Genomic DNA, 22187 nt, shown 5'->3' with positions numbered 1-22187 from the left:
CATGACAGTTTCGGAAAACTGATAGCTGAGCAGCTTTAATGAATTCATAACACTATTCATCAGCTGCATGCTCTCAGTAAAAATATAAACAGCAGAAGAAATTAAAAGTCTTATCCAGAGCGATACAGCTTATTAAGACAGAAGTCCTCTCTTCTTTTTTTATTCATATGAATATGTGTGCGTGTGTTTTTTGGGTGTTTTTTTGTGTGTATGCTCACCTCTCTCCACTGTTTGGTTTCAACACCTTGCGTATAGAGTACGCACACTGTGAAAAAAGCACCAGACAGAGAAATCAAAAGATGAAAAAAAAAGAAAAAAAAATCGAGAGCAAGCGAGAGAAAAAACAGAGACAGGATCGAAAAAGCGCAAGGAAATTCAACGGCAAATCATTGAAAGAGTTTTAGCTCCAGTACGGTGAACCATCGAGCAATAGTTTGCACAAAACTGAAAAAGGAACAAAGCATAGAGAACAAACACAAAAGGCAACACTTGAGCCTGATAACAGCAGTATTGTAAAAGGGTAATGATGAATACAAACACTAAAGTATCTCTAACATACTTACTTGGATCTGACTTGGAGAATGTGTCTTTATCCAGCAAATTTCTGGAAAATATAAAAGAAAGACAAGTGTTACTTATGCTGATAAAGTGTTGTGATGTGAGCCAGGAGGGATGAAGTCCAATTCAAACATTCATTTTTTACCTTGAGGAAAGTATTTGATTTGGAATTATTAAAGATATGATTTTTACATTATTTGCTGCCATTTGTTTTGCTTTTATTATAAATTGAACCATATATACTACTGTCTGCACCTTTTATTTGTACCCTTACTGCCTTTGATAATGTTATTTAATTTCCTTGTATTGTTATTGCACTGCCACTGCACAGTCATTGCATGGTCAACAATCTATTCTTTTTGTCTTTGCATTAATAGAATGAACTTAATTCATTCAAATCCTGTGCCCTTGATATAATGTTATGTTAGAAATTGGCGAAAGCTGTTATTAGTTAACAGAAAGACTAGTTGTTTTTCATTTAGCTGGAATTTAGATAAAGTATTTCTTTTTTAATTTGTGGGTTATGGTAACACTTTCAGGACATGTTTTTTGTTCTATTTGTTGTCTTCGTTCTCTTTCAAACTAATGGAATATGCAAATTTTTTATCTGTTGAGTGACTGCCGAGCTCTCGCTCTCATCCTAGATTATTCAACATGAAAAAAAAGCACAACACTTTTCAAACAACTAGAGGAAATGGGGGAAAAACAGCAACACAACTTTGAATAAATCAGATATTCCCCAGTGTGTAACAGGGGAAGAAAAACAACAGACCATCATACCTTTAACAGCATTCATTAATATTGGAGTCTGTCGTGCGGTCTGATCATTTGTTCAGTGTCAGAAGGGGTTCAGATAGAAAATAAAATCTTAAAGTAGCAGACTTTCACATCGGTAGTTTTGTCTCCTATTAAACTAGCACAAGTGTTTTCAACTAGTTGATTGGACCATGTGGACAATGTGGAGAATCATAGCTCTTATTACAATAAGTTTCAAATACAATTTTTTTTTAAATTCAGCTATTAACAAACAATTTATTTGACTGAAAATAGCACAAAAAACAACATATTTGGTGTTAAAACTGAGACCTCCTGTTGTGTTCTAAGAAGAGGAATGTTTGTCTATAATTTGAAGCCTTGGACACATTTCTAATAAGATGGAACAGGGCCATGTTTATAGTGTCATATTAACTCTTCTGGTCTCAACACTGTGTAGGAATTTACAACTGAAAATTTTAAGATGAAATATATACGGTATGTTGGTGTGCATTCCCCTCCTTGTTCTTTGCCTGTTGTGAAATGAAGTATTCAGTAATGGTAATTACATAGTTAGGTTAAGAGATATGTAATGATTTGGCCTGAATCACAATGTTGGTGATGTTAATGGAGCCTTAATGTCATAGTTGCAAGTTTGGGACAGATTGTGGTCATGAATTAAAAAGACCAACACTTAAATTTCAGTTGGGAACAGGGCACAAACAGTAGCTTACCCTGTTAAATGCCAGCTGAAATTGCATTTAGACACTTGGACATTTCATTAGTAAAATATGATTTTTTTATGTATCGCATTTTTTTAAGGATCCATTCTGAAATGAATAAATCTTCGTCTGTGGAATTGTTGATGTTGGTGTTGCAGACATGGAAAAATTTCTTTTAAAATAGCCATCTGCACAGGATCATATTTGGTAGCATTTTGTTGAGCGGTCACAAAACTCTATACGTCAGCAAGACCTTGTCCAGATGTAGACAGGTATATTTAGTTAAAAGCGTACCCTTGTCAAATTTGATCTTTCTTGACTCCTCAAGCTTCAATCATGCATTTATTACCATTATACAATCAACCTTATACTTCATGCTTGCACAAGCATGCACGTGAATAAAGTATTCGTAGATTCATGTAGTATACTGTATATTTTCAAGCATCTGGACGAGGATAATTTTCATTTTGATTCGCTGTTTCGAAAAGAACCTGTGTGTGTATGGACCAGTTGATGGTGTTGTGAGTCTCCCAACTTAAACAGGTGCCACAAGGTTTACACTGTGCGGAAGTGTCAAAAAGAAACTAATAATATACAGTTCCCAGACTGGAGGTATAATTGGACAAAATAAGTAAAAACACCTGAGCTTTACTTGAAATTGAAATGTAGGGTCAACACAAACCAGTATACATAATATTCTATACTGCAAAATTAATCCAATGTCAGAGCTGTCCTTTAAGTGCAATAGCACTATATAAAGTCAAATGTAAATCCCTAACCAAACCACAATGTTACCATATAAAGTGGGTTGAAACACCTGCCGAAGAAGTTCGGAAGTAGCTGGAAATAATAAATCAAGTTCTCTATCTCTAGCAGAAAAAAAAGCCTTTTTTTTTCTCGAGCAGGCAGGTGTGAGTACACGTGAAAGTCGGTAACATGCACAGAGAAACATGCTCCTGTTTATGTTCACAGTAGACACAATGATCTGCCTGCCTAGCATGAATATCTGCACAGAAAATTGTTGGGTTTGAGATCTTGTACAATGGCAGCCTGATTGCTGGCACGTCTCTGTGTTTACTCATCTCATTTGCTCATCTCCTTCTCTGCTCTGTCTTTGCAACAGAAAAAGTCACACTTTTAATGGATGACTTAAAAAAAAAAAAGAAAAGTGCATTTAATTATTCATGTAAGTTAAGCATGGTGTGGACTTTCGATTCAGTCATTAAAAAACAGTTGGTGAAATTGCAATTAGCACCCTAATGCATTATACAAATGGTATTACATGTAATGGAATAAGTGGTTTGTAACTGCTAAGTATAGCAGCATGCAAACGTCATCATAATTCAGTATTGAAACTATCATGGATGACAAAATGAATCTTCTGAATCTGGAGTCTGATTAGTGCCTGCAGCATTGATTTACACCAAAGGTTACAGACAAAATTATAGACTTGCATACACAAGAAGACAACAGAAAAAAGGTCACTGTCATTGTCAAAGTTTTCTAGCATTCTCTGCTCCATCTCTGTCACAGTCTGTGAAGTATAGTCAAGTTTTTGTTCTCTAAATTCCAAATTCTGTTCGAGAAGAACTATGAGCTATGTGACTCACAATGTTCTCTTTGAAATACTGCAATGAGAAAAACCAGTATGAAAAAAAACAAAAAACACACAACTGACACGGAAAGAGGTCTAATAACTGAAGAAGTAGAAGCAGTGCAGCAGACAGTGACACATGTATAAAAACAGATTTTTTTGTTTTTTTTCTTGCTGATGTGTTGTTGGAAGCATCCTAACTTTACCTTAAGTTTTCATCCTGGCATCAAAGTTGATGTTTTGATCTTTAATTTAGAGACAGTAAGTGTCAAACCATACAATGCCCTGCTCTCTAAGTCAGTAGTGCACTTTCATCTGAGACAACAGATCGAAGCTCGACACTATTTGGCCAAAAAAAATTCTCCAGTTTGCAAGGCAAACATTGCCCTTACATTGACGTGCAGCACATCGATGGTTTCATGCGTACACGCTGAATGTGTGCACAATGCTAACATGATCGTCTTTTCTGTTGTTATGTTTGTTTAAAAAAAATAAATGAAAAAAACATTTTGAATCATTGTTAATGGGCTTTATGTAGCAGCTTGAAGCAGGTTTTAACTCTGTTCTTTATATTTGTTTTCTTGCTGTTTGTTTCATGCAATTTCCGATTTCACTTTTTCCATTTGGTTTGTGCCTGATTTTTTTTATTCATGTCTTTCTCTCCCCATCTTAATCTCCACCCATGTTCCAGGTGTCAAAGTAACACTTCCATCAGGCTTGCTTGACCTTATCACAGCGCCTGCCAGGGGCTGCTGTGTACCCAGTACTATTACCCTTCTTGTTTTCTTTTGTTCGCAGGGTCACTACAGTGACATAAGAGCCCTCACTCGAGGTGCCAGATCCTGCAGGCTTCTCTCATTCTTTCTAGTTTCTGTTTCTCTGTTGTTTGATTTTCTTCTGTTGCCATAAAGCTTCAGCTTTATTCGTATTTGCCTCAATCTGTTTGGATTTGTCCTTTGGTCCGCTATTTTCACGTTTCTCATTGGCAGCTTTAAAAAGAACTCAGAGAGCGATATTACAAATAAAAAAGAAACACATGAAATACTGATTTTATGTTTTTCATTTCATGTTCAAATCTAGTTTCAGATTTTCAGGCTTACATGGAAAAATATCGCCCGAAGGCATTGTTCGTAATAACTGGGTATTTTTGTTTCATTTGGGCCCTTTTCATACACCAACCCTAACAGGATTTGGTCTAATTCTTCTGACAATTATGAATTTTGTAGACGGTTGTATTGCAATCTCAAACTATAAGAACAATAAATCTAAATATTACTAATGTAACAAAATTATACAAGAAATTTATCAAAAATGACAGTAAAGTATATTCCCAGCTTCCAGAAACAAAAGTTACTGCAAGTGTTTGTGCTCTGTAGTATTTCTGCAGCGTTGAAGGACGACATCTTAGGCATCTTTATTATTAAGTGGAATTCTGTGATAAGATATGGTTGGCATTTTTTTCTTTTCTTTTTTTGGAGTGGTAAGTAGTACCACATACTATATAATCATTTTGTTTGGTACTACTTCAGCCGAGCTTCCAAGTAAGCCAAGTTGATATTATTACAGTGAGGTGGACGCCCTGCAGAGCGCCGGTTGGTCAGACAAGATCATCCCTTGTGAGTGTGAACAACTTCTCCACAGCAGCACACACAATAAAGACACAGTGTCTTGTTTCATAAAGTTATTTGAAAGTCATGGATCGCATTATGTTTTCATAACTAATGAATACACAAGCATGTTTATTTTGTTTCTCTACTCACCGGAACTGAGCTCTGCAGCACTCAATCGTTACTGAAATCTGGTAAAATATATTTAAACCCTTCTGAACTAAAAGCCTATTGCAAACTGATTCAGTGAAATAACTACTCTTTACTCCTTTATAGTCCTCACTAGTAAGTCGCTTTGGATAAAAGCATCTGATAAATCAATGGCATGTAATAAACTGGGACACATAGCGAAGTCACTGGGCCACAGCCTCACACACGCTGCGCTGATAAACAGCAGATCATGTGCACAGTGAGAAGATACTGAGGGTACCTTATGGGCTGCTGCCCCGCTTGTCATAGATGTTTCCTTGCTTCAAAACACCTGGCCCAAATTAAAGGGAAATTAACATGCTTGTGCAGAACTTGAGTCCATATTATCCATGTTATGCATATGGACTAGTTTAATTTCAGCTCAGATTGTATATACTGCTGCTGTCTTTTTTTCATCTGCTGTGTTAGCGTTGGGAAATATCTCAAACATGCAGGGCAGTAGCCCCAGAGGACCAGCGCTGAGTAACACTGTCTTAGATCTTCCATACAAGACTTTAGACAGACTTTGAACAGACTTTCAAAAAGCTTAAATCTGACATCCTCATGAGTCAGTAATAAAGCAAACCTTAGCACGGACTGGGATCTTGAAGGGCTACTATTCACAAGACTACAACTAGATTACCACTATGCTTATGTGGAAGGTTATTAAACGAAAAACAATATTGTTTAACAATAGGTATAAAAAGAAAAAAGTACAGACAGACACGTCTTCTCTTTATTCATGATACAGGAGAGCCAAGTTTTTTCCCGCTTTTGCACCTCTCCAGTTTGCTTCATTAACTGTCTATCCACATCACGGTTTGCTTCCAGTTTGTTGCACAACATTTGGTTGTTGACAACATTCACATGATTGAACTTCACACTCTTTGCATGGCACAAGAACAAGAAAATATCAAACATCTCTGATATTACCACAATATCAAAATAAGAAACAGCCTGACTCCATACCACGAGGATTGAGTTTTCCAACCATCATACAATAAGCAGTAAAGTTAAGAGGGCAGAGCTACTCTGATAAAAACACATGATTTTAAAGATTATTTTATTCAGATATGAGAAATTTGGTTTTGGTAAGCTGGTTTGCATTAGATTTCTCCATATAAAGTCTCCTTTCTAGTGGCATATAAATAAAACTGAGACAAAATTAATAGAATCAAATGTATTGGAATGTTATCATATCGTATTGTAATCTAATTTAATCTCCTCCTATTGGTCACTTACAAATACTAAATCACTATCATTTATGCTGTTACTGAGTAACTTAGTTTACTTAGTTACTTAGGTAGTAATTACTTCTGAGTATCAGCCTATCCTTGGGCATTTGCAAAATATAGCTAATTAGAGATTTATATTTTTATATGGAAGAACAAGTTTCTCGATCCTTCGTAAAGAAAAAGATGAAGAGGTGGTAAAGAAGGTTGCCACTGTTCCAAATTCATTTCCAAACTATCTTTGCAAGAATAGTGTGGGAGTCTACATGACCTTTCATTTATGTGCATGTGCGTGTGGGTTTTCATACTAAACATTAATACTTGGGGGGGGTTGTAGCAAAGAGTTCCAATTGTGTGAGAAACACGGAGTAGTGGGACTTTAATGAAGTTGTAAAATGGTTCAAAACATATTATTTCAGTACAACAGTGGAGACCATATCTTTAATATTACTGGATGTAAAGCATTATAAAGGAAGCACTAGCACCTAATTCCATGTAAATGTCTGTGTGTAAACTGTACATGTGCATGCGAAGATACTGTCACCTGACAATCCAAATATTAACTAGTTGTTAGTATTCCCTCTAACAACTGTCTTCCCTCTTTTGCAAATCTAGTTTTACCCATTCACTCTTCCAAATTGAATCAGCTCATATGTCCCCCACTACTGCCTCCTTTTTTATCTCTGGTATTTCCACCTCCTGTTTATCTGTTAGGCTGTATATTATCCTCTAATGTTCTCACCACTATCTCGTTTGCTAAATGTAGCCTCAAACAGCTTCCATCCCTGTGCCACTGCACGTTATTGTCCAACATCCAGTCAGTCCACTCGTATTTTTTTTTTCTGTAACTACCAGTACGTTTAAATCACTTCATCCCATTTAGCAGATAAATATCAACAAGCACATGCTAAAATCTCAAAGACTACATGTTAGTGTAGAATTTTGCAAATGTGTAAGAGATTAATAGTCATGGATTAATAAAGCCAATGTTTCCACTTTTTATAGTACAGTGCTGTTAGTACTCTGCTGCTGTGTGCACCAGCCAGTCCAATGCAAACTTCATTTAGAGGTCATTCAGGGTATACTGGAAAAGGCCAATAGTTTTCCTAGCAGAGTTGATAAATAAGTGATCTCATTTCTGTGTTTTTAGAGTCCACTGTGTAAAGGTTTCCAGCAAATACCATTCACAATATATCTGTGATCTAATAAACTATGACAGAAACCTGTGTGAACAATAGAAATTATCCATGTTTCCTAATGCAAAGTAATTGTAACACTCTGTGAACACCTTCTTTGTGTACACAGTTTTTCTTTTGTTCAGGGACATACTGTGCAAGCAGGTTCAAGCCTGTGACTCTGCGCTCTGTGATTGACGCTGTCACATTTTGTGATCGAGAGTAGCTGAGGCTTGTTTGATACTGTTGAATTAGATTACATTGCAAAATATTATAGGATAAGAACTGGAGTTAGCACGCTGAAGTACAGTGAACTCTCGGTATAACGACTCACTTTTCATGCTCAAAAGATTAAAAGAATCATGGTGTTGCTACAGAAGTCTTAGGCATTCAGTACAAAAAGTAAAGCATAAAACACAATCACAAAGATCTTCCTTGTTACAGTGTAAATTACTTATCTGCTGCCTTTATCTACAGGCAGTATCTTCAGATAAATACCTGTTATGTATGGTATGTATGTACACCATTCATACCATACGTAATCAATTCTCAGACAGTAACTTTAAAATCTATGTTCCAAACATCATCTTTGGTCACAAGTTGTGGGTAGTGATGGAGAGAACAAGATAATGCATACAAGGATGACTAAGATTTCCATAAGAGACAACGTGAGGAGCTCAGTCAATTTGGGAGCTACTTCTTTTCCACTTTAAAACGTGCTAGCTGAAGTAGTTTGGGCATCTGGCTACAATGCATCTCTGACACCTCCCACGTTGTAATGTCTGACCAAAGAGGAAGCCTAGGTCAAGCTGTGTTAACTAACCAACTGGTCAATCTGTCATTCACATTAACAGTCCACCAATCATCTGTATTCCATTTAAAAAAACATTTACCAATACACCGTTCATGCATAGAAACAGGTTTACTGTATATAGTATTTCCTTTAAAGACACTCACCTAGGATGTGGGACACAACCGAAGCTTCAAACGCCAGCACCCAGCCAGCAGGAGCTTGAATGTGAATTCAAAAGTGGGTCTACTGAAACAAAACCTCCTCAAAGCTTTTCTTCTATCACCATGTCAAGTGCAGCCCCCACAGCATATGCTTTTCCAACACACCAGCCCCAAGTCAGCAATGGTGCTGCCCTAAATCTGAAAGTAAACCTTATCCGAAATTTCTCCTGACAAAGTGCTCATTTACATACAACAATACAGAAATAAACACACAACATGATACATGATACACAACATATTGGTGGATGGGGCTCTAAACTGAGCCGATGTGAAAGTAAATCTGATGTTAATGACCTTAAAAAGGCAGTGACTGAGACTTTGGTCTTGAGTAGAATGCTGTATTTCTGCAGGGAGACTATAGTAATTACTGTAAAATAAAGTACCTTGATGCCAAATGAGATCTTCTTATTCGTTCCCACAAGCAAAGAAAATAATTTTAGGTCACAGCATTTTGTAAGTAAAAAGACACGCCAAAGCACTGAAACTGCTTAAAAAAGAACCAGTTTGCTTTTCACAATTAAGTCAATTAAATGTCTTTAAGTTTCACCTGTGACTGCTGCTATAACACAATATGTTTACATTGTATCAGCTGAATTTACACAGGGGGTTGCATAATCAATTTCAAAGGGACTGACAATGCTAAGGGATTTTCAAACCAACTTTCCAAATCCCACCCCCTTATGTAAATGAGACTATATGAGAAAGATAAGAGATGCACAGACTCGGTGGGGGCAGGATTTTGGTATGTTTGTCTCTTTGCACAAGGGAAGGGAAGAAATTTTTTCAATCAAGAGAATTAGAAAAATGGAAATGGAAAAAATGTGTCAGGGAACGTGCGAGTGAGATGGAGTTTGAAAGAGGGAAGGGAAGGAGGTCCTTAGAGATTATATCAGAAATAGACTAAGAATAATAGAGTTCCTCTTGTGCAGGGAGAAGAAACAAGTGCCTGTTAAGCAGTCATGCAGATGCTGGTGACTTTATTTACGGAAATGTGACACATACTATAATAATTAGACAGCTCCTTTGAGCTAACCTGCAGGAGCTTCCACAGCTCTCAAACTCTAACTGCTCTGAGAGTAGGCTGGAAGAAGGATGATAAATATCTAGGGAGGACTTGCTCCCTTTGAAGACTCGCATATTGAGCTGATGAGATTCCTGACTTGGAACAAAGCACAAGTCAGCATAAATAGGCTGTCACAGGCTTGCAACTTAAACTTTGGAAGCTCATGTATGTACTTTTCAACGATAGATTGATTCCAGAGCATATGTTCATTAGCACTGTTGTCGTACATTATTGTCCTGTGTTGTAGCAGAGCATACATGTACCGACTAATTTCTTGAAACTGATATACGTCGAAATTTAAATGCAAGCCTTCGAGAACAAGTTCTCCTGTTGTTGAGATATGACTTCTATTCCACACATTTGAATAATGTTTCCAGCACAGTATTCCCTGGACATTTTCACACAAGAAAAGACTGGGAATGCATGCATGTATAAAGGTGAAAGGCTGGCATTGAGGGTGTATTTTTCTGGTGCAAGGAGGGAAGTTTGTGGGTGTAAAATGAGTAAATGTTGAACTCATACAGCCCAGGCTCTATGCTTGACCTGTTGTACACAATGCAACACAGCTCAAGGAAAGGGCGTTATGTGTGTGCATGTGTGAGAGAGAGAGAGATAGAAAAAGAGAAAACAGAAATAGGTTTCAATCTCAGGATTGCAGAGTTGATAACAGCACAGCTGAAATAAGATGTGATATAAGGCTATCTTTATATCTGTCTCTTAAGATGTTGAATAGAATGCACTGCAATAGTGACAAATTGAAAGTGAGTAGCTGAAAGGGGAAGGAAGGAATTCATGAGGAATGAGGAGGGAATAACGAAAGGGGAGCACAGGTAAGAGAGTTGGAAAACAGAGAAATATGAAAGAAGAAAGGGGTGAACAGATGGAGAGTGGAGAAAATAGGTAATATGAGCAATATAGGAAAATGTGGAGGTGGGCGAATGAAAGTAATCTGTTTACAAGCAGCAGAGTGGAGCACTGGATAAACCATATAGAGCACAGTGTTCTTACAGCTAGATGATGTATCAAAACACCTTTCAGCAGTTTTCATCTTTACCTGTCAAATAGCACAATTTTGTCATTTGTCTCACTTCTTACTTGGCTGTCTTCTTATTCCCTGATTGTAAAACTGAATGCATTATGTGTGTGCTTAAAATACATGGCAGCCATTTCAACTTCTGCATATTGTAAATTTCAGAACAACTGGAAACTCATTGTCTCCAAATGAGTTTCTCTCATCCACTTCACACTAACAACAAAGGTAGGAGCAGCAGCAATTCACAAGTAAAGCCCCCTTTCTAACCTTACAGAGCCTTGATCATCTGCGTTCAAACTGTGGCGCTGGCTTTGCTTTAGTGTCAGATCGATGACAGAACCAAGCAGGATCGTTTTTCTCACCAGCTGTTGAATTATTCAGGCCAAGATTTCCTCTTGGGAAGTTCCTGCTCTGCCAGCCAGATATTCACTGGGAGCTTGCAGCGTAGAAGGGAAGCTCAATTAGCTTGGGAATTCCTAACAGGCAACAGCACATACTGTCACAGGCAGTGACAAGATGAGATTCATAAAATATTTCTAGCGTCTCCTGCACGAGCTACTGAATGCTGATATCACTTTATGAATTGTCGGTTTTAATCTCACACAAAGCTTCCTAAGATTTTAATCACATTTTTTTTCTTTATTTGGATGCAAAACAAGGAACAACTTTTAAGCCCCTTGACAACTAGACAAAGTACCAGTACCAGAAGATTTCCAGCTATCTGTCTTTACAACTTTATTCTAGCAGAAAATGTAGCAAGGTTTTTGAGATGAAAGGCAAAATGGAAACGAAAGTTAGCTCAGATCTTGAAACGAAATTCCAGGGAGAAAAAGTTTGGAAACTGCATCAGCCTATTTCATTGTGAAATGTGTGACTGTATCAGTGAAGTGGGTCTCTGTATGATACAGTAGCAATCGCATTGTCAGGTTTCAACCTCATCTTGCCCCTAAGACATCCTCCTTCTGCTAATGAGCCCTTCTAGATTTCACAAAAACTGTAGATCACTCACTTGCATCAACAACATGCTGCAGTCATGAATAATTTCAAGACAAAGATTCTACAGCCAGGTTTGTGAATCTATGAGGCTATATCTCTACAAAGAGGTACTTTCATCTAAATGCTAATGTTAACATGTCACCGTGCAAATGTTTAGAAGATATCATTTACAAGGCTGACAATCATAGTCTTGCATGGTATTTTCCTCATTTGCACTCACAGTACTCATGTGCTGCCAAAGCCTTTTGGATAAGAGGTTTAAAAGTCTTAAAGAATAAAGAAAGGGAGTGTAGTTGCCTCTATTCAAGCCATCCGGATAACCATAACCTAGATGACTGAAAATCTACAACAACATTTCATTGAAGTAGTTATCTGACCTGAAACTTAGCGGATTACTTGACAGAGCTATGTGTAGGAATTCTGTATTTGTAAACCAAATTTTTACACAGTAACTACCTGGATATCCACCAGCCTCACTGGCCCCTTCCATGCCACTCCCGTTTCCAAATGCTCAAAAAGTAGCATTTGCCACAGTATAAATTGTGGGATGGCAGCACATCCCTAGGCTGCTGTCTTCTACAAAGGCAATGGGCATGTGACATGACATGAATTGTAAAACAGTGAAATGTGTAAGCCATATGCTTGTAAAGTTATCCAACTGTGTGTGTAATTTTGTTACATTTAGACTTTACAGTGTATGTTGATTTTAGCTTTTGACACCTAAAACATTGCGCTGGACGAGTCTCGTACTAGGGATGCCTTCAAAGAAGTTTCATGTATTAGCACATCCTGCCACCCTCGCCCTCCTATTTTAAACTGTTTGTGGCAAAATAAAAGCGCGATTAAAAAAAATGGATGCTGTGAAGTAGGAACATGTACAGAGAGGTAGCACATTGGTGGGCAGGGAACAGAATGAGGAAAATGCAGTAAAAAGTATTTTTTCAGCCTTCACTGTGAAACTGCAGTACTGAGCACCATGGACTAAGGCAGCTATGTCACATTCTGTCGTGAGAGCGGGCTGCCCAACACATAGAAGAAACAGCAGTGGCAGCTACAGACACTCCCTGGAGTCATGGTTTGTCTGGTTAACTTTAGGCAGTGTGTAGAATGGCTGGCTTAATGGAAGAGGATCCGTTTGTCAAAAAATATGTCTTGTTCTAAAAAAGAATGCTTATTGTTATTTGATCTGACATTAATAAAGGTATACTTATGAATTTTGTATTGCTTTGTGTCAGAAAATCACAGAAAATGTTTCTTAATGAAATTTTTAGTCTGGAGGATTCACCTTGTGAGCACTTTGACTGTTTAGACCAAATCTAAGGAAATCCAGCTAATAGACATCAACCTTATTGTGGTGGTAGAAAAATGTTTTATGTTTTAAGTTGATTGGATTCCTCCACAGAGAGCAATTAATCTGTGCACAATATCCCATGAAAGATAAGATACAAGACATAATATTATTTGAGTAAATCACAGTACAGATATTTAGAACATGGTAGACCAAGCAAATAGCTGATTTATCTCAGTATGTAAATCACACAGGTTCATAAAGCAGTTATAAATTTGACTTAATAATGACTTACTAAGAAAAGAAAAGCTGATTTAAAGGGGTTTCAGTCAGTTTTGGACAGATACGATAGTGTCACATCAACACCTTGGGATAAGGACTAACTTATTTTGAGGACTGATGGAAGAGTGAATTTCCAGCTATCTTTGCAGTTATACGTTTGAGATCAAATTTAATTCACAAGAATAACTGTCTTAAACCATCAAAAATTCAATCATATCGCTTTGAAGGCAGCAAGAAGAGCAAAATATTCTGTGACTCGCTCACACAGTAACACACATCGTTTTTTTGCACTCGTCACATAGTTCTCCCCGGGGCATTTCTAGCTCCATAATCAAAACCAGCCATCTCACCCACGCATTTCACACATCTCCGGCTTTGCTGTACCAAACATGACCATCTTGCCCAATCATCCCATACTGCACTCAGGGGCGTGCAGCCAGAGCCGAAATAGCACTACAGACTGAGAATACACGAGCATTTCCACATTTACTCTGAGGAGGGAACTCAATCATGCTAAATTCACTGCAAGATGCTCACTTAATCGTTATTGGTTAAACTGGAATTATTGGTGATGATAGACTGTTATCATTCATTTCTCAGTCACACTCTTGTAATAAAGATGTTTAATTAAAATGTCATACTTCATTCTGAGATTTTAGTGCTAAGTGTCAAGAGATTAACTTGTAAGTTCACAAATGTTCATTATGGGAAGGATTTGAAAATTAGTTGCCATCTTGAATTAACTGCACCCACGTTCTATTTTAAGAAAAAATGCAGCAATCATTCCTTTCATGGATATTGTCACACCAGTTTCCGAATAACCCTACTTTTAACGTAGAATATTGCATTTGATGTGGCTAAAGTGGATACATGATATCACTGCTGTGCAGGGACTTTGGACCGCTGAGTTTCTTCTCACTTGGCCCATCAAAAGCTAACAGGGAAAATACACTAATCCAAACCTGTAACCATACACCAGCAGCAAGCTGAGCTCATTAGCTCAGAGCACCTCATATTATTTCTAATTTTACGCATCACATATCAAATTTACGTAATATTATCAGGAAATTTGTTCAGATACGATGGATAGTAGTATTAGTACCCAAATATCCGAACAAGCATGGCATTTGGGATGAGCTGTAGCTTATGTGGAGAATTTGTGGGGATCAGACAATCTGTAGGCACTCTTACTCCACTAACAACAGGAAGTATATTTTCATTTGTGCTCATGAGCATTACAGGCTCATAACTCTGAAAAAAAAAAAACGTTCATTTTCGTCAATTAAAATGCATCACTTGCTGTGGTCTGCTGTAAGTAAGTATGAAAAAGCTCAATTTATCTGATTGCACAGCAATGGAAGCTGTCCACAGCTGTGACTCACCTTCCTCAAAAGCTCTGACTGAGAGCTATTAAGCTCCCATTGCTCCTTCACATGTGCTGAGGACAGATGCTTCTACCGCTGCACAATGGGGGCAATTCACACAGGTGACTGACTGTTCGTGCACCTGCATTCTTTTTATCAGAAGGCTTGGATGCAGAGAATTTTGGCTCTTTCTATTTTCTGTTTAATCATTTTTACCAGTATGTATGTATTTGAAAACATTATGATGCTTCTGCCAGGAAGCCTTCATGTCTATCACACATGGCTGACGTTTGAACTTATTTTATTCTATTTTTTTGCACTGTGTTTTAGTCTATTGATTTTAACTGCTTGGAACGGTTGCATTATTCACTTTTACCTTTAATGCAGCTTTTATCCTGTACAGCACTTTGGTCAACCTCGGTTGTTTTTTAAATGTGCTCTATAAATAAAGTTTGAGTTGAGTTGACGTGAATAATTGTGTGGCAATGTTGAGGTTAAAACAAACCTACAATTTTGTGAGTTTACAGATTTATGTATATTTTATTTGTCACCTTTATGGGGCAGATTTACAAGCCTGACCAAAGAGAGTGTGATCACAAATCATAAACAGCATCAATGGGAGTGTCCAGGTCTTGAGGTGAGGTCCTAAAACTGCGCAGATTTACAAACCCAGGCTCAACCAACTCATTTGTTAGATGACCGAAGCAGTATATTTGGAGCAATGCATATTAGTGAAGAGTTGCCAACAAACAGACTTGTTGATAATCATGGGCCAGTAATTGAACGGGTGCATCTTGTTTCACCATGTTAACATGAACATGAATTATCTGTTCAGTAAAAATGTTTTCTTGTTCTTTGGACTCGGATTTTTAAAACAAGTGTCAAATTAAATTAACAACTGAACTCTTTGATAAGAGTCATAAGATTTCATTTTTATGTTCAGCTGCACTCAAATTGTAAGTTTTAATGTTATTTCTTTCTTTTCAGCAGTTTAGGATTTGATAGCACTTGACTGAGGAGGAATAATTGAAGCCTAACAGGTTTGCCTGATAACAATAATGAGGAAAACGATTTGGAATTGCCTAATAACTATTGCCAAAGCTTAATGTCTCGCCCTGGGATATTTTAAAAAAAAAACACTCATTCCAGCAAATTAAGGTATTTACGCATAAACCAACAGGTGAGTCACTGCGTCTTTTTGGAAGTATTATAGCTTTTGCTGTGCACTCTGGAACAATGCAGGTGGAAATGTAGACAATGACGTTCCCTCAGAAGTTTGATATGCCCATTTAAACAACAAATAATAAAGACAAAGTGTGAACAAAACATGAAGTTTTGAAGCAACAGGTGTCTACACGACACTCTCTTGTTGGAGATCCCAGATCATCTTTGAGTTCTTTGAGTATTTTCTTTCTTGTTTGCGTGTGTGTGCCTGCAGAAATGACTTCTGTTAGCTTTGCTTGGATTGTCAATAGCTGCAAATGAAAAAACTAATTAATCCAGTTATGCACTGAAATAACAACACTCAGGAGTTACCTATACCAATCCCTCAGAGCAGAGAAACTTTGCTAAAATGCTAATCAGAGAGCTGAAACAAGCAAAGTATATGTGGTCAAAGGTTAATAAAGGCTCTTCCAGTCAGAGAAGCTTTTCAGGTGACCCGTCATTGCAAGGTCTAACCAAGCTTTGAAGACTATTCTCCAATGTTTTGGAGCTCTGTACAATATCAAAGTATTTAACAACTTTTGCATCATGAAAACTTCACAATCTTATGAATCCCTCCGAAAATGTGGCCATGAACTTCCAAGCTTCCAGTTACAATCAAGTTGGCTGTAGCTGCTATAGCAACATGAGCTTGGAAAAATAAACTCACTGCCAGCACATAGTCAGAGACTTCAAATTAATAGCAAGTTTCAGCACCAAGTAGTGGCCACAGCACCCTTTCCCAAACAGAATTTGGAATTTAGGTTACCCCTCCATACATGTTTACTTGTCAATTTTTTTTTTTCATATCTCGGACAGATGGTGTTTGGGTGATCCTCCAGACCTTCACAGATAAATCTGACTTTGTCTCCCAATGACTTCTCTGTTCTTGCCAGAAACCCAGTACGCCCTGTCAGCCAGAGAGCAAGGATCAAAGCCACGTCTCAGCCTCTCAGCAGCTAAAGCCAGCATGACAGTGAACCATCATTAACACTTGCAAAGAGTGTTACCCTTCTTCCTCTGGACTTCGCATCACTTATGTTCAGTGGCTGCCGTCCATGGTCTCACCAGACCATGTTTGCATTCAAGGAGGTTCTCACACAGGCGTAAGGGCTGCAAGATATGAGCTTGATGCAAATCTGCAAAACAGAGGAATTTGATGGCTACAGGAATGAGACAGTTCATCCTCAGCTGAGATAATTGATTATATAGGCACTGTTGTGTGAATATGCAGTAAAACCAATGAGTGTGACTGTCAGGGCAGAAAGGGGGGAGGGGGTTCTTTTAGAGTAAAGGCTGAAAGATAAAAATCAGTACATTATGTCATATTTCAAATAAAAGCAAAGATGGGGCAAAGCTTAATATATGTTTTTTTATCAATGAAAAACTAGCAAGCAAAGGAAAATATTGCTTTTATATCTGAATGCAAGCTCTTGACATGTGAACATTTTATCTCTTCAACATGTTCACAGTCCACTTTATTGATTTTCTGAAAGCATTAGTCACAGTCGGTCGATTAGAGTACAGATAACAGTAGGAAACAGAATCTAAAAAGCCAAGGCAAAAAAGGCAAAATGATAAAGGAATGCAACGAACTGTGAAATATAGAAATGGTATTCCATTTTTTCTTTGTTTTTGCCATCGATGATGCACTCATTCACCTTGTTCGCGAATAAGTAGGAGGGTAGAAAAATAATTGATCGGTTCTGCCGGGTCAGGAGAGGAGTGTTTTGTGTTGCATTGGCATCCAAATGTTCTCCTGTATGCACACTGCTGCACACAGACACAGCAACACAATCTGCTTTCTACAGATCAATGTAGTCCAGTTGGCAGAAAATGAAAAAGCCAAAACGACAACTCTGATTTCCTTTTAATATGTAAGAATGCTAAGCTTCAACGTGTGTTTTAATTTGACTCTCAAATTAACCATCTCGCAATTGAGGAACAACAGTGACACAAATACGCACGAGTAACTAAAGCAAGGGAGGTGGAACGCAAAGGCTGTGAGTTACTATCGCCAGATTTCGTATAAAAGACCTCAAGAGGCCAAGTTTGTAGATGGTTGGAGTCAGACAGGCAGCCTCATCAGTGTTGCAGGTGCGTGGTTTTGCAGTGATACCTCATCTTCAGCTTACACAGAGTGCAACTCAAGCAGTAAAGGGAAAAAGGAGGTATATCTCTGTTGGCATAAAAAGCAGAAGGGGGAAAAAAATCTGTTTCACTAAAAATGTCGGGCATAAGCTGTAAGAAGATGACTCCCACAGTGTTACTGAGTGTGTTTCATGAAAGAAAACTGTGCATAATGTGAACAGCTAGTAGGTACAAAGTTTATAGTGCAGCATTCCCTATAGTTGCAAAAAGCCTCAGGCAGTGGGATGTTATGTGCATGTTTCAGGCTTGAGTTATTTGTCTTGACAGCTTTCTTTGTTTTTGCTCTCTTATTTGATCTTGTTTTTTAAGCTGGCTAAGGGTCTCTGTTTCTTTCTTCTTTTTTTTTCTTTATCCACCTGCACATGTTCATCATAGCTTAATTAGCAGAATTCCCACAGCATTAAAAGGATAACAACGTTTCAGAGAAGGGATTGTCCAAGCTTTATCTAAATTCTACCTGATCTTTATAGCCTCCTAAAACCATCATAATGTAAAGCGGCGGTCCATTGTGTTTTCACAATTATATCATGCTACCATGTGTCTTACAGTTTAGATTTTCATCTTTTTCTTTTATAGTTCTTTTGACACAAAAATAAATGTAAGAACCTTCAAAGTTCTGAAACAGGATGGTTCTTAATAAACTGATAACCCCCTAAGTGGCTTCATATAGACAGAGGAAAGCCAGCATTACTTCCAAGACTATACAATAATATCATATGAATGTTCACCATGGAACTCTAGAGTACATTATGCTGTGGGGCTACATGTTGCTGTAAAATAAATTTGAAGCACTGTTGTTGTGAGTCAGTCTTGCATAGTCGGTCTATAGATTTAGGAAAGATTAGAGGTTTCATCTTACTTTGCCTTACGTTTGCCTTTCATAATTCCTATGTGTAAAACTGGATACTCGTGTTTGAAAATTCCATATTTCACAGAGTAGGGAACCCAATAGCTACAATTTTAATATTAGAATCAAATGGCTTCACTCTGTGATAAAACAGTGCCTCCTGTAATTCCATATCTTCTGTCAACATGGATCAATGGGTGACTCTTTATCTCACAGTATGACAGGTATGAAATACTTCAAGAAACCTGTGACATCACTGCTCCATAGAAATATGAGCAAACATTTTTTTCTTTCATTTTTGAGAAGTGGAGATATAATCTTGCAATAAGCAATTCTGCCTACAGTGATTTATTGGAAGGGGCTTTCCCTACCTAAAGTAATTTTCTTACCTTGTTTAGCGTCAGCTTTGTGTTTTTTTTAATAATGTATGAGGTGACTATGACAGTGCAAAAGGGCTCATAACTCATCTAAAGAGAATTATCACCAGAGTGATTATGTTTGTTTTTTAAAGGTGAAATAGACAACCTTCGAAGACCACTGGGTGGTGGATTAGAGCAGCTCCAAAACAAACTGAACCAAAAACTGACACTCAAACCTTACTAGGAGCCATTAAAACTGCTGACAAATCCATATATATTTGTGATATTTATATTAAAAAGTTTTTTAGATGAAAAATGCAACAGCAAAGTTACAGATTACAACCAAAGGAATACTTTTGACATCAGCTGCCACTTATATCAGGTTGTGACAAATTCCCCACTTCACCCCACCTTTCGGTGTGTAAAAAAAGACTCAAAAAGATCTCTTTAAGGCCATGTTGTGTTTTACCATTCAGGGCTTCTGCAGAAACATTGCAATGCAACATGGCAGACTCTGCGGAGGAGCACCTAAGTGGTGTATAGATAGATATAAATACTCATCTATAGACAACTGGCCTATTCTTAGATTTTGATATAAATATACACTAAAGACAGTTCTGCATATCATTATTATAGAAAATAATGCATTGCATTCACCAGACATATCTCTAAATCAATCATAATGTTGTTTTGACCTCCCAGGTTTGTAAATATGCAATTGTTTGCCAAAGATTTTATGTTCATCACTTGTTTTACTGCCTTCAAGTCATTATTGTGTGTAGCACCTCCCCTGTAATGCCTGATCTTCGGGGAAAGAATTATTGTTCTACTTACCTGTCATTTAGCTTTTGCTTCCATTTCAAAGAAATGTTGCCTCACATAAAGTACTTCTATTTAGTTTTATCAATTAATTCACTTCCCTGCCCTCCAGGTACCTTGCAATGATCAATATGCCCAGTTTAATACATTTCTCATATCAGTCTGCTTTTGTTTATCTGCGTCCTGAATGTTGTCTCCATCCCTGACTTTATCTCTCGCTCCATATCAGTTAGACTGTGTGGCAGAGTGCCCAGGTTTTTGTGCAACAAAAATAACCAACATAGTGGAGATGTTTGTGAACCAAAAACGGGGACAAAAAAAAAGGTTATCTCGCTTTCGGTGGTGGTAGGAAGTCATCTGCAAGATAACTATGTTGTGGTTTTCGAAGCCGAGTTCATGTTTTTTTACATGACACACTTCATATGGCTAATGAGCTTCAGTGGAGCTCGTTGTGCAGAACATATTCACACCAGAAGAGCTCAAACCTACTGACAAACCTTGAAAAAGCTTGGAAAATCAGAGCATTGGATCTCCTTTGAGATTTTCAACGCTGTGGAACATGCTTTCAGAACTGTCCATGAAAATCGATTTCATTTGCTGACACCAGGGTACTCACAAACTAAAATCTCTGTGAAAATGCAGGTCAACCAGACATTTAGGAGTTTAATCATAGCAACACCTGCACTGGCTACACTCAGGAAACAGGCTTTTAAAACTGACAACACTGTGATTAAGGAGCAATGCACTTACTCCAAGAATGGAATTATTATGTTGCAACTAGAGGCCACCATTGAAATTGAAATTCAGCAGCCACAAGATCTATCTTCACGAATTTGAAAAACATGGATTAGGTGTCATTCTTAAGAAAAGGACAATCCATTAATAGCTTAATTGGCTCATTGCTCTGTGTTCAGTCAATACAGCCTTTGACCTGATGCGTGTTAAAAGTCACACCTCACTCCTCACATAACCTCGTTCAGCCAAGTAGCTGCAAATGAATAAAGCAAATTTAGAGTATTATCCAGCATGCCAAACTGCCAGGGTGGTTATCACTTATTCCAAATTCCTTACGCAGCATGACAAACATGGCAAACATACAGCTGGAAAAAAATATAAAGAACTATTTTCAGAAACAGGAAGAACAAGGAGTTATTCAACAGATGCAACCATAGAGATGTTGATTTGCTTTTTTTATTTGTTAATCTTTAAGTAACTGACAAATTTAAAGAAAATAACAACATTAATTTTGAGAGCATGATCATTTTACATCTTTTCCCCATAAATGTTGCACTGTGGTCTACTTGTAAATGCCACAAATGACAAAAAAAGGTAAATAAATATCCATACTTTTAACACCAAAAACCACAATTAGGCTGTAATTGTCTAAAATGCTATTGCCTTTCTACAGTATGCAGTTTCATATATGACTCATATATATATGATGAAAGGACTCCTATATGACATCATCTGACTCAAAAAGTTAGGGAGTTTAGCATCTCATGTTAAAAGAAAAGGTTCATAACTTAAAAATATGAATGACTCTTCAATTCAACTAAGACAAAAAACTCTGTGACAGAATGGTGTGGGGATTATTGGTGCAAACATAGGTCCACAGTCATTAAATAGGAGCTTGCATAGTCAGTCTCAGCTATGTGAAATCAATGCTTTCTATGTAACTTTCAGCAGCCGCCTCTTTTTCATTGAAAGACCTACTCTTCAATACGGACACCACAAAGTCTCTCCTCAGCTGACTGGAGAGACTGACGAATGGCTAAGATGTCACATTATATGGATAAGTACTTCTTTGTGTTATTAAATTGATTACGACAGTGGACCAGAAACTTAACTTGGGATTGAAGATAGCTAAGTAAGGGCTGAATGAAGGACAGGCTTTGTGGTAGTATGATTTTTCCCCTCCGTTCTTCTGTCCAAATCGCA

At 37.6% G+C, this 22187-nt stretch overlaps 1 protein-coding gene across 2 annotated transcripts in view; it reads right to left on the bottom strand.

Moving 5' to 3' along the window:
* The window catches only part of cpne5b (copine Vb), a 126772-nt gene that overhangs the window by 100461 nt on the left and 4124 nt on the right, over positions 1–22187 (bottom strand). For both annotated transcript variants that reach the window (XM_075460620.1, XM_075460621.1), the window contains exons 3-4: positions 564–604; positions 219–265 (exon numbers count right to left, since the gene is read on the bottom strand). In XM_075460620.1, the coding sequence (XP_075316735.1) occupies positions 219–265; positions 564–604 (88 nt within the window). The remainder of the gene's footprint in view (positions 1–218; positions 266–563; positions 605–22187) is intronic.

This window comes from Odontesthes bonariensis, chromosome 3 (genome assembly GCF_027942865.1).
Source record: "Odontesthes bonariensis isolate fOdoBon6 chromosome 3, fOdoBon6.hap1, whole genome shotgun sequence".
Classification (NCBI taxonomy): Eukaryota; Metazoa; Chordata; class Actinopteri; order Atheriniformes; family Atherinopsidae; genus Odontesthes; species Odontesthes bonariensis.
The sequence above is the reverse complement of the archived record's forward strand: the minus strand, read 5'-3'. Positions and strand labels throughout refer to the sequence as shown.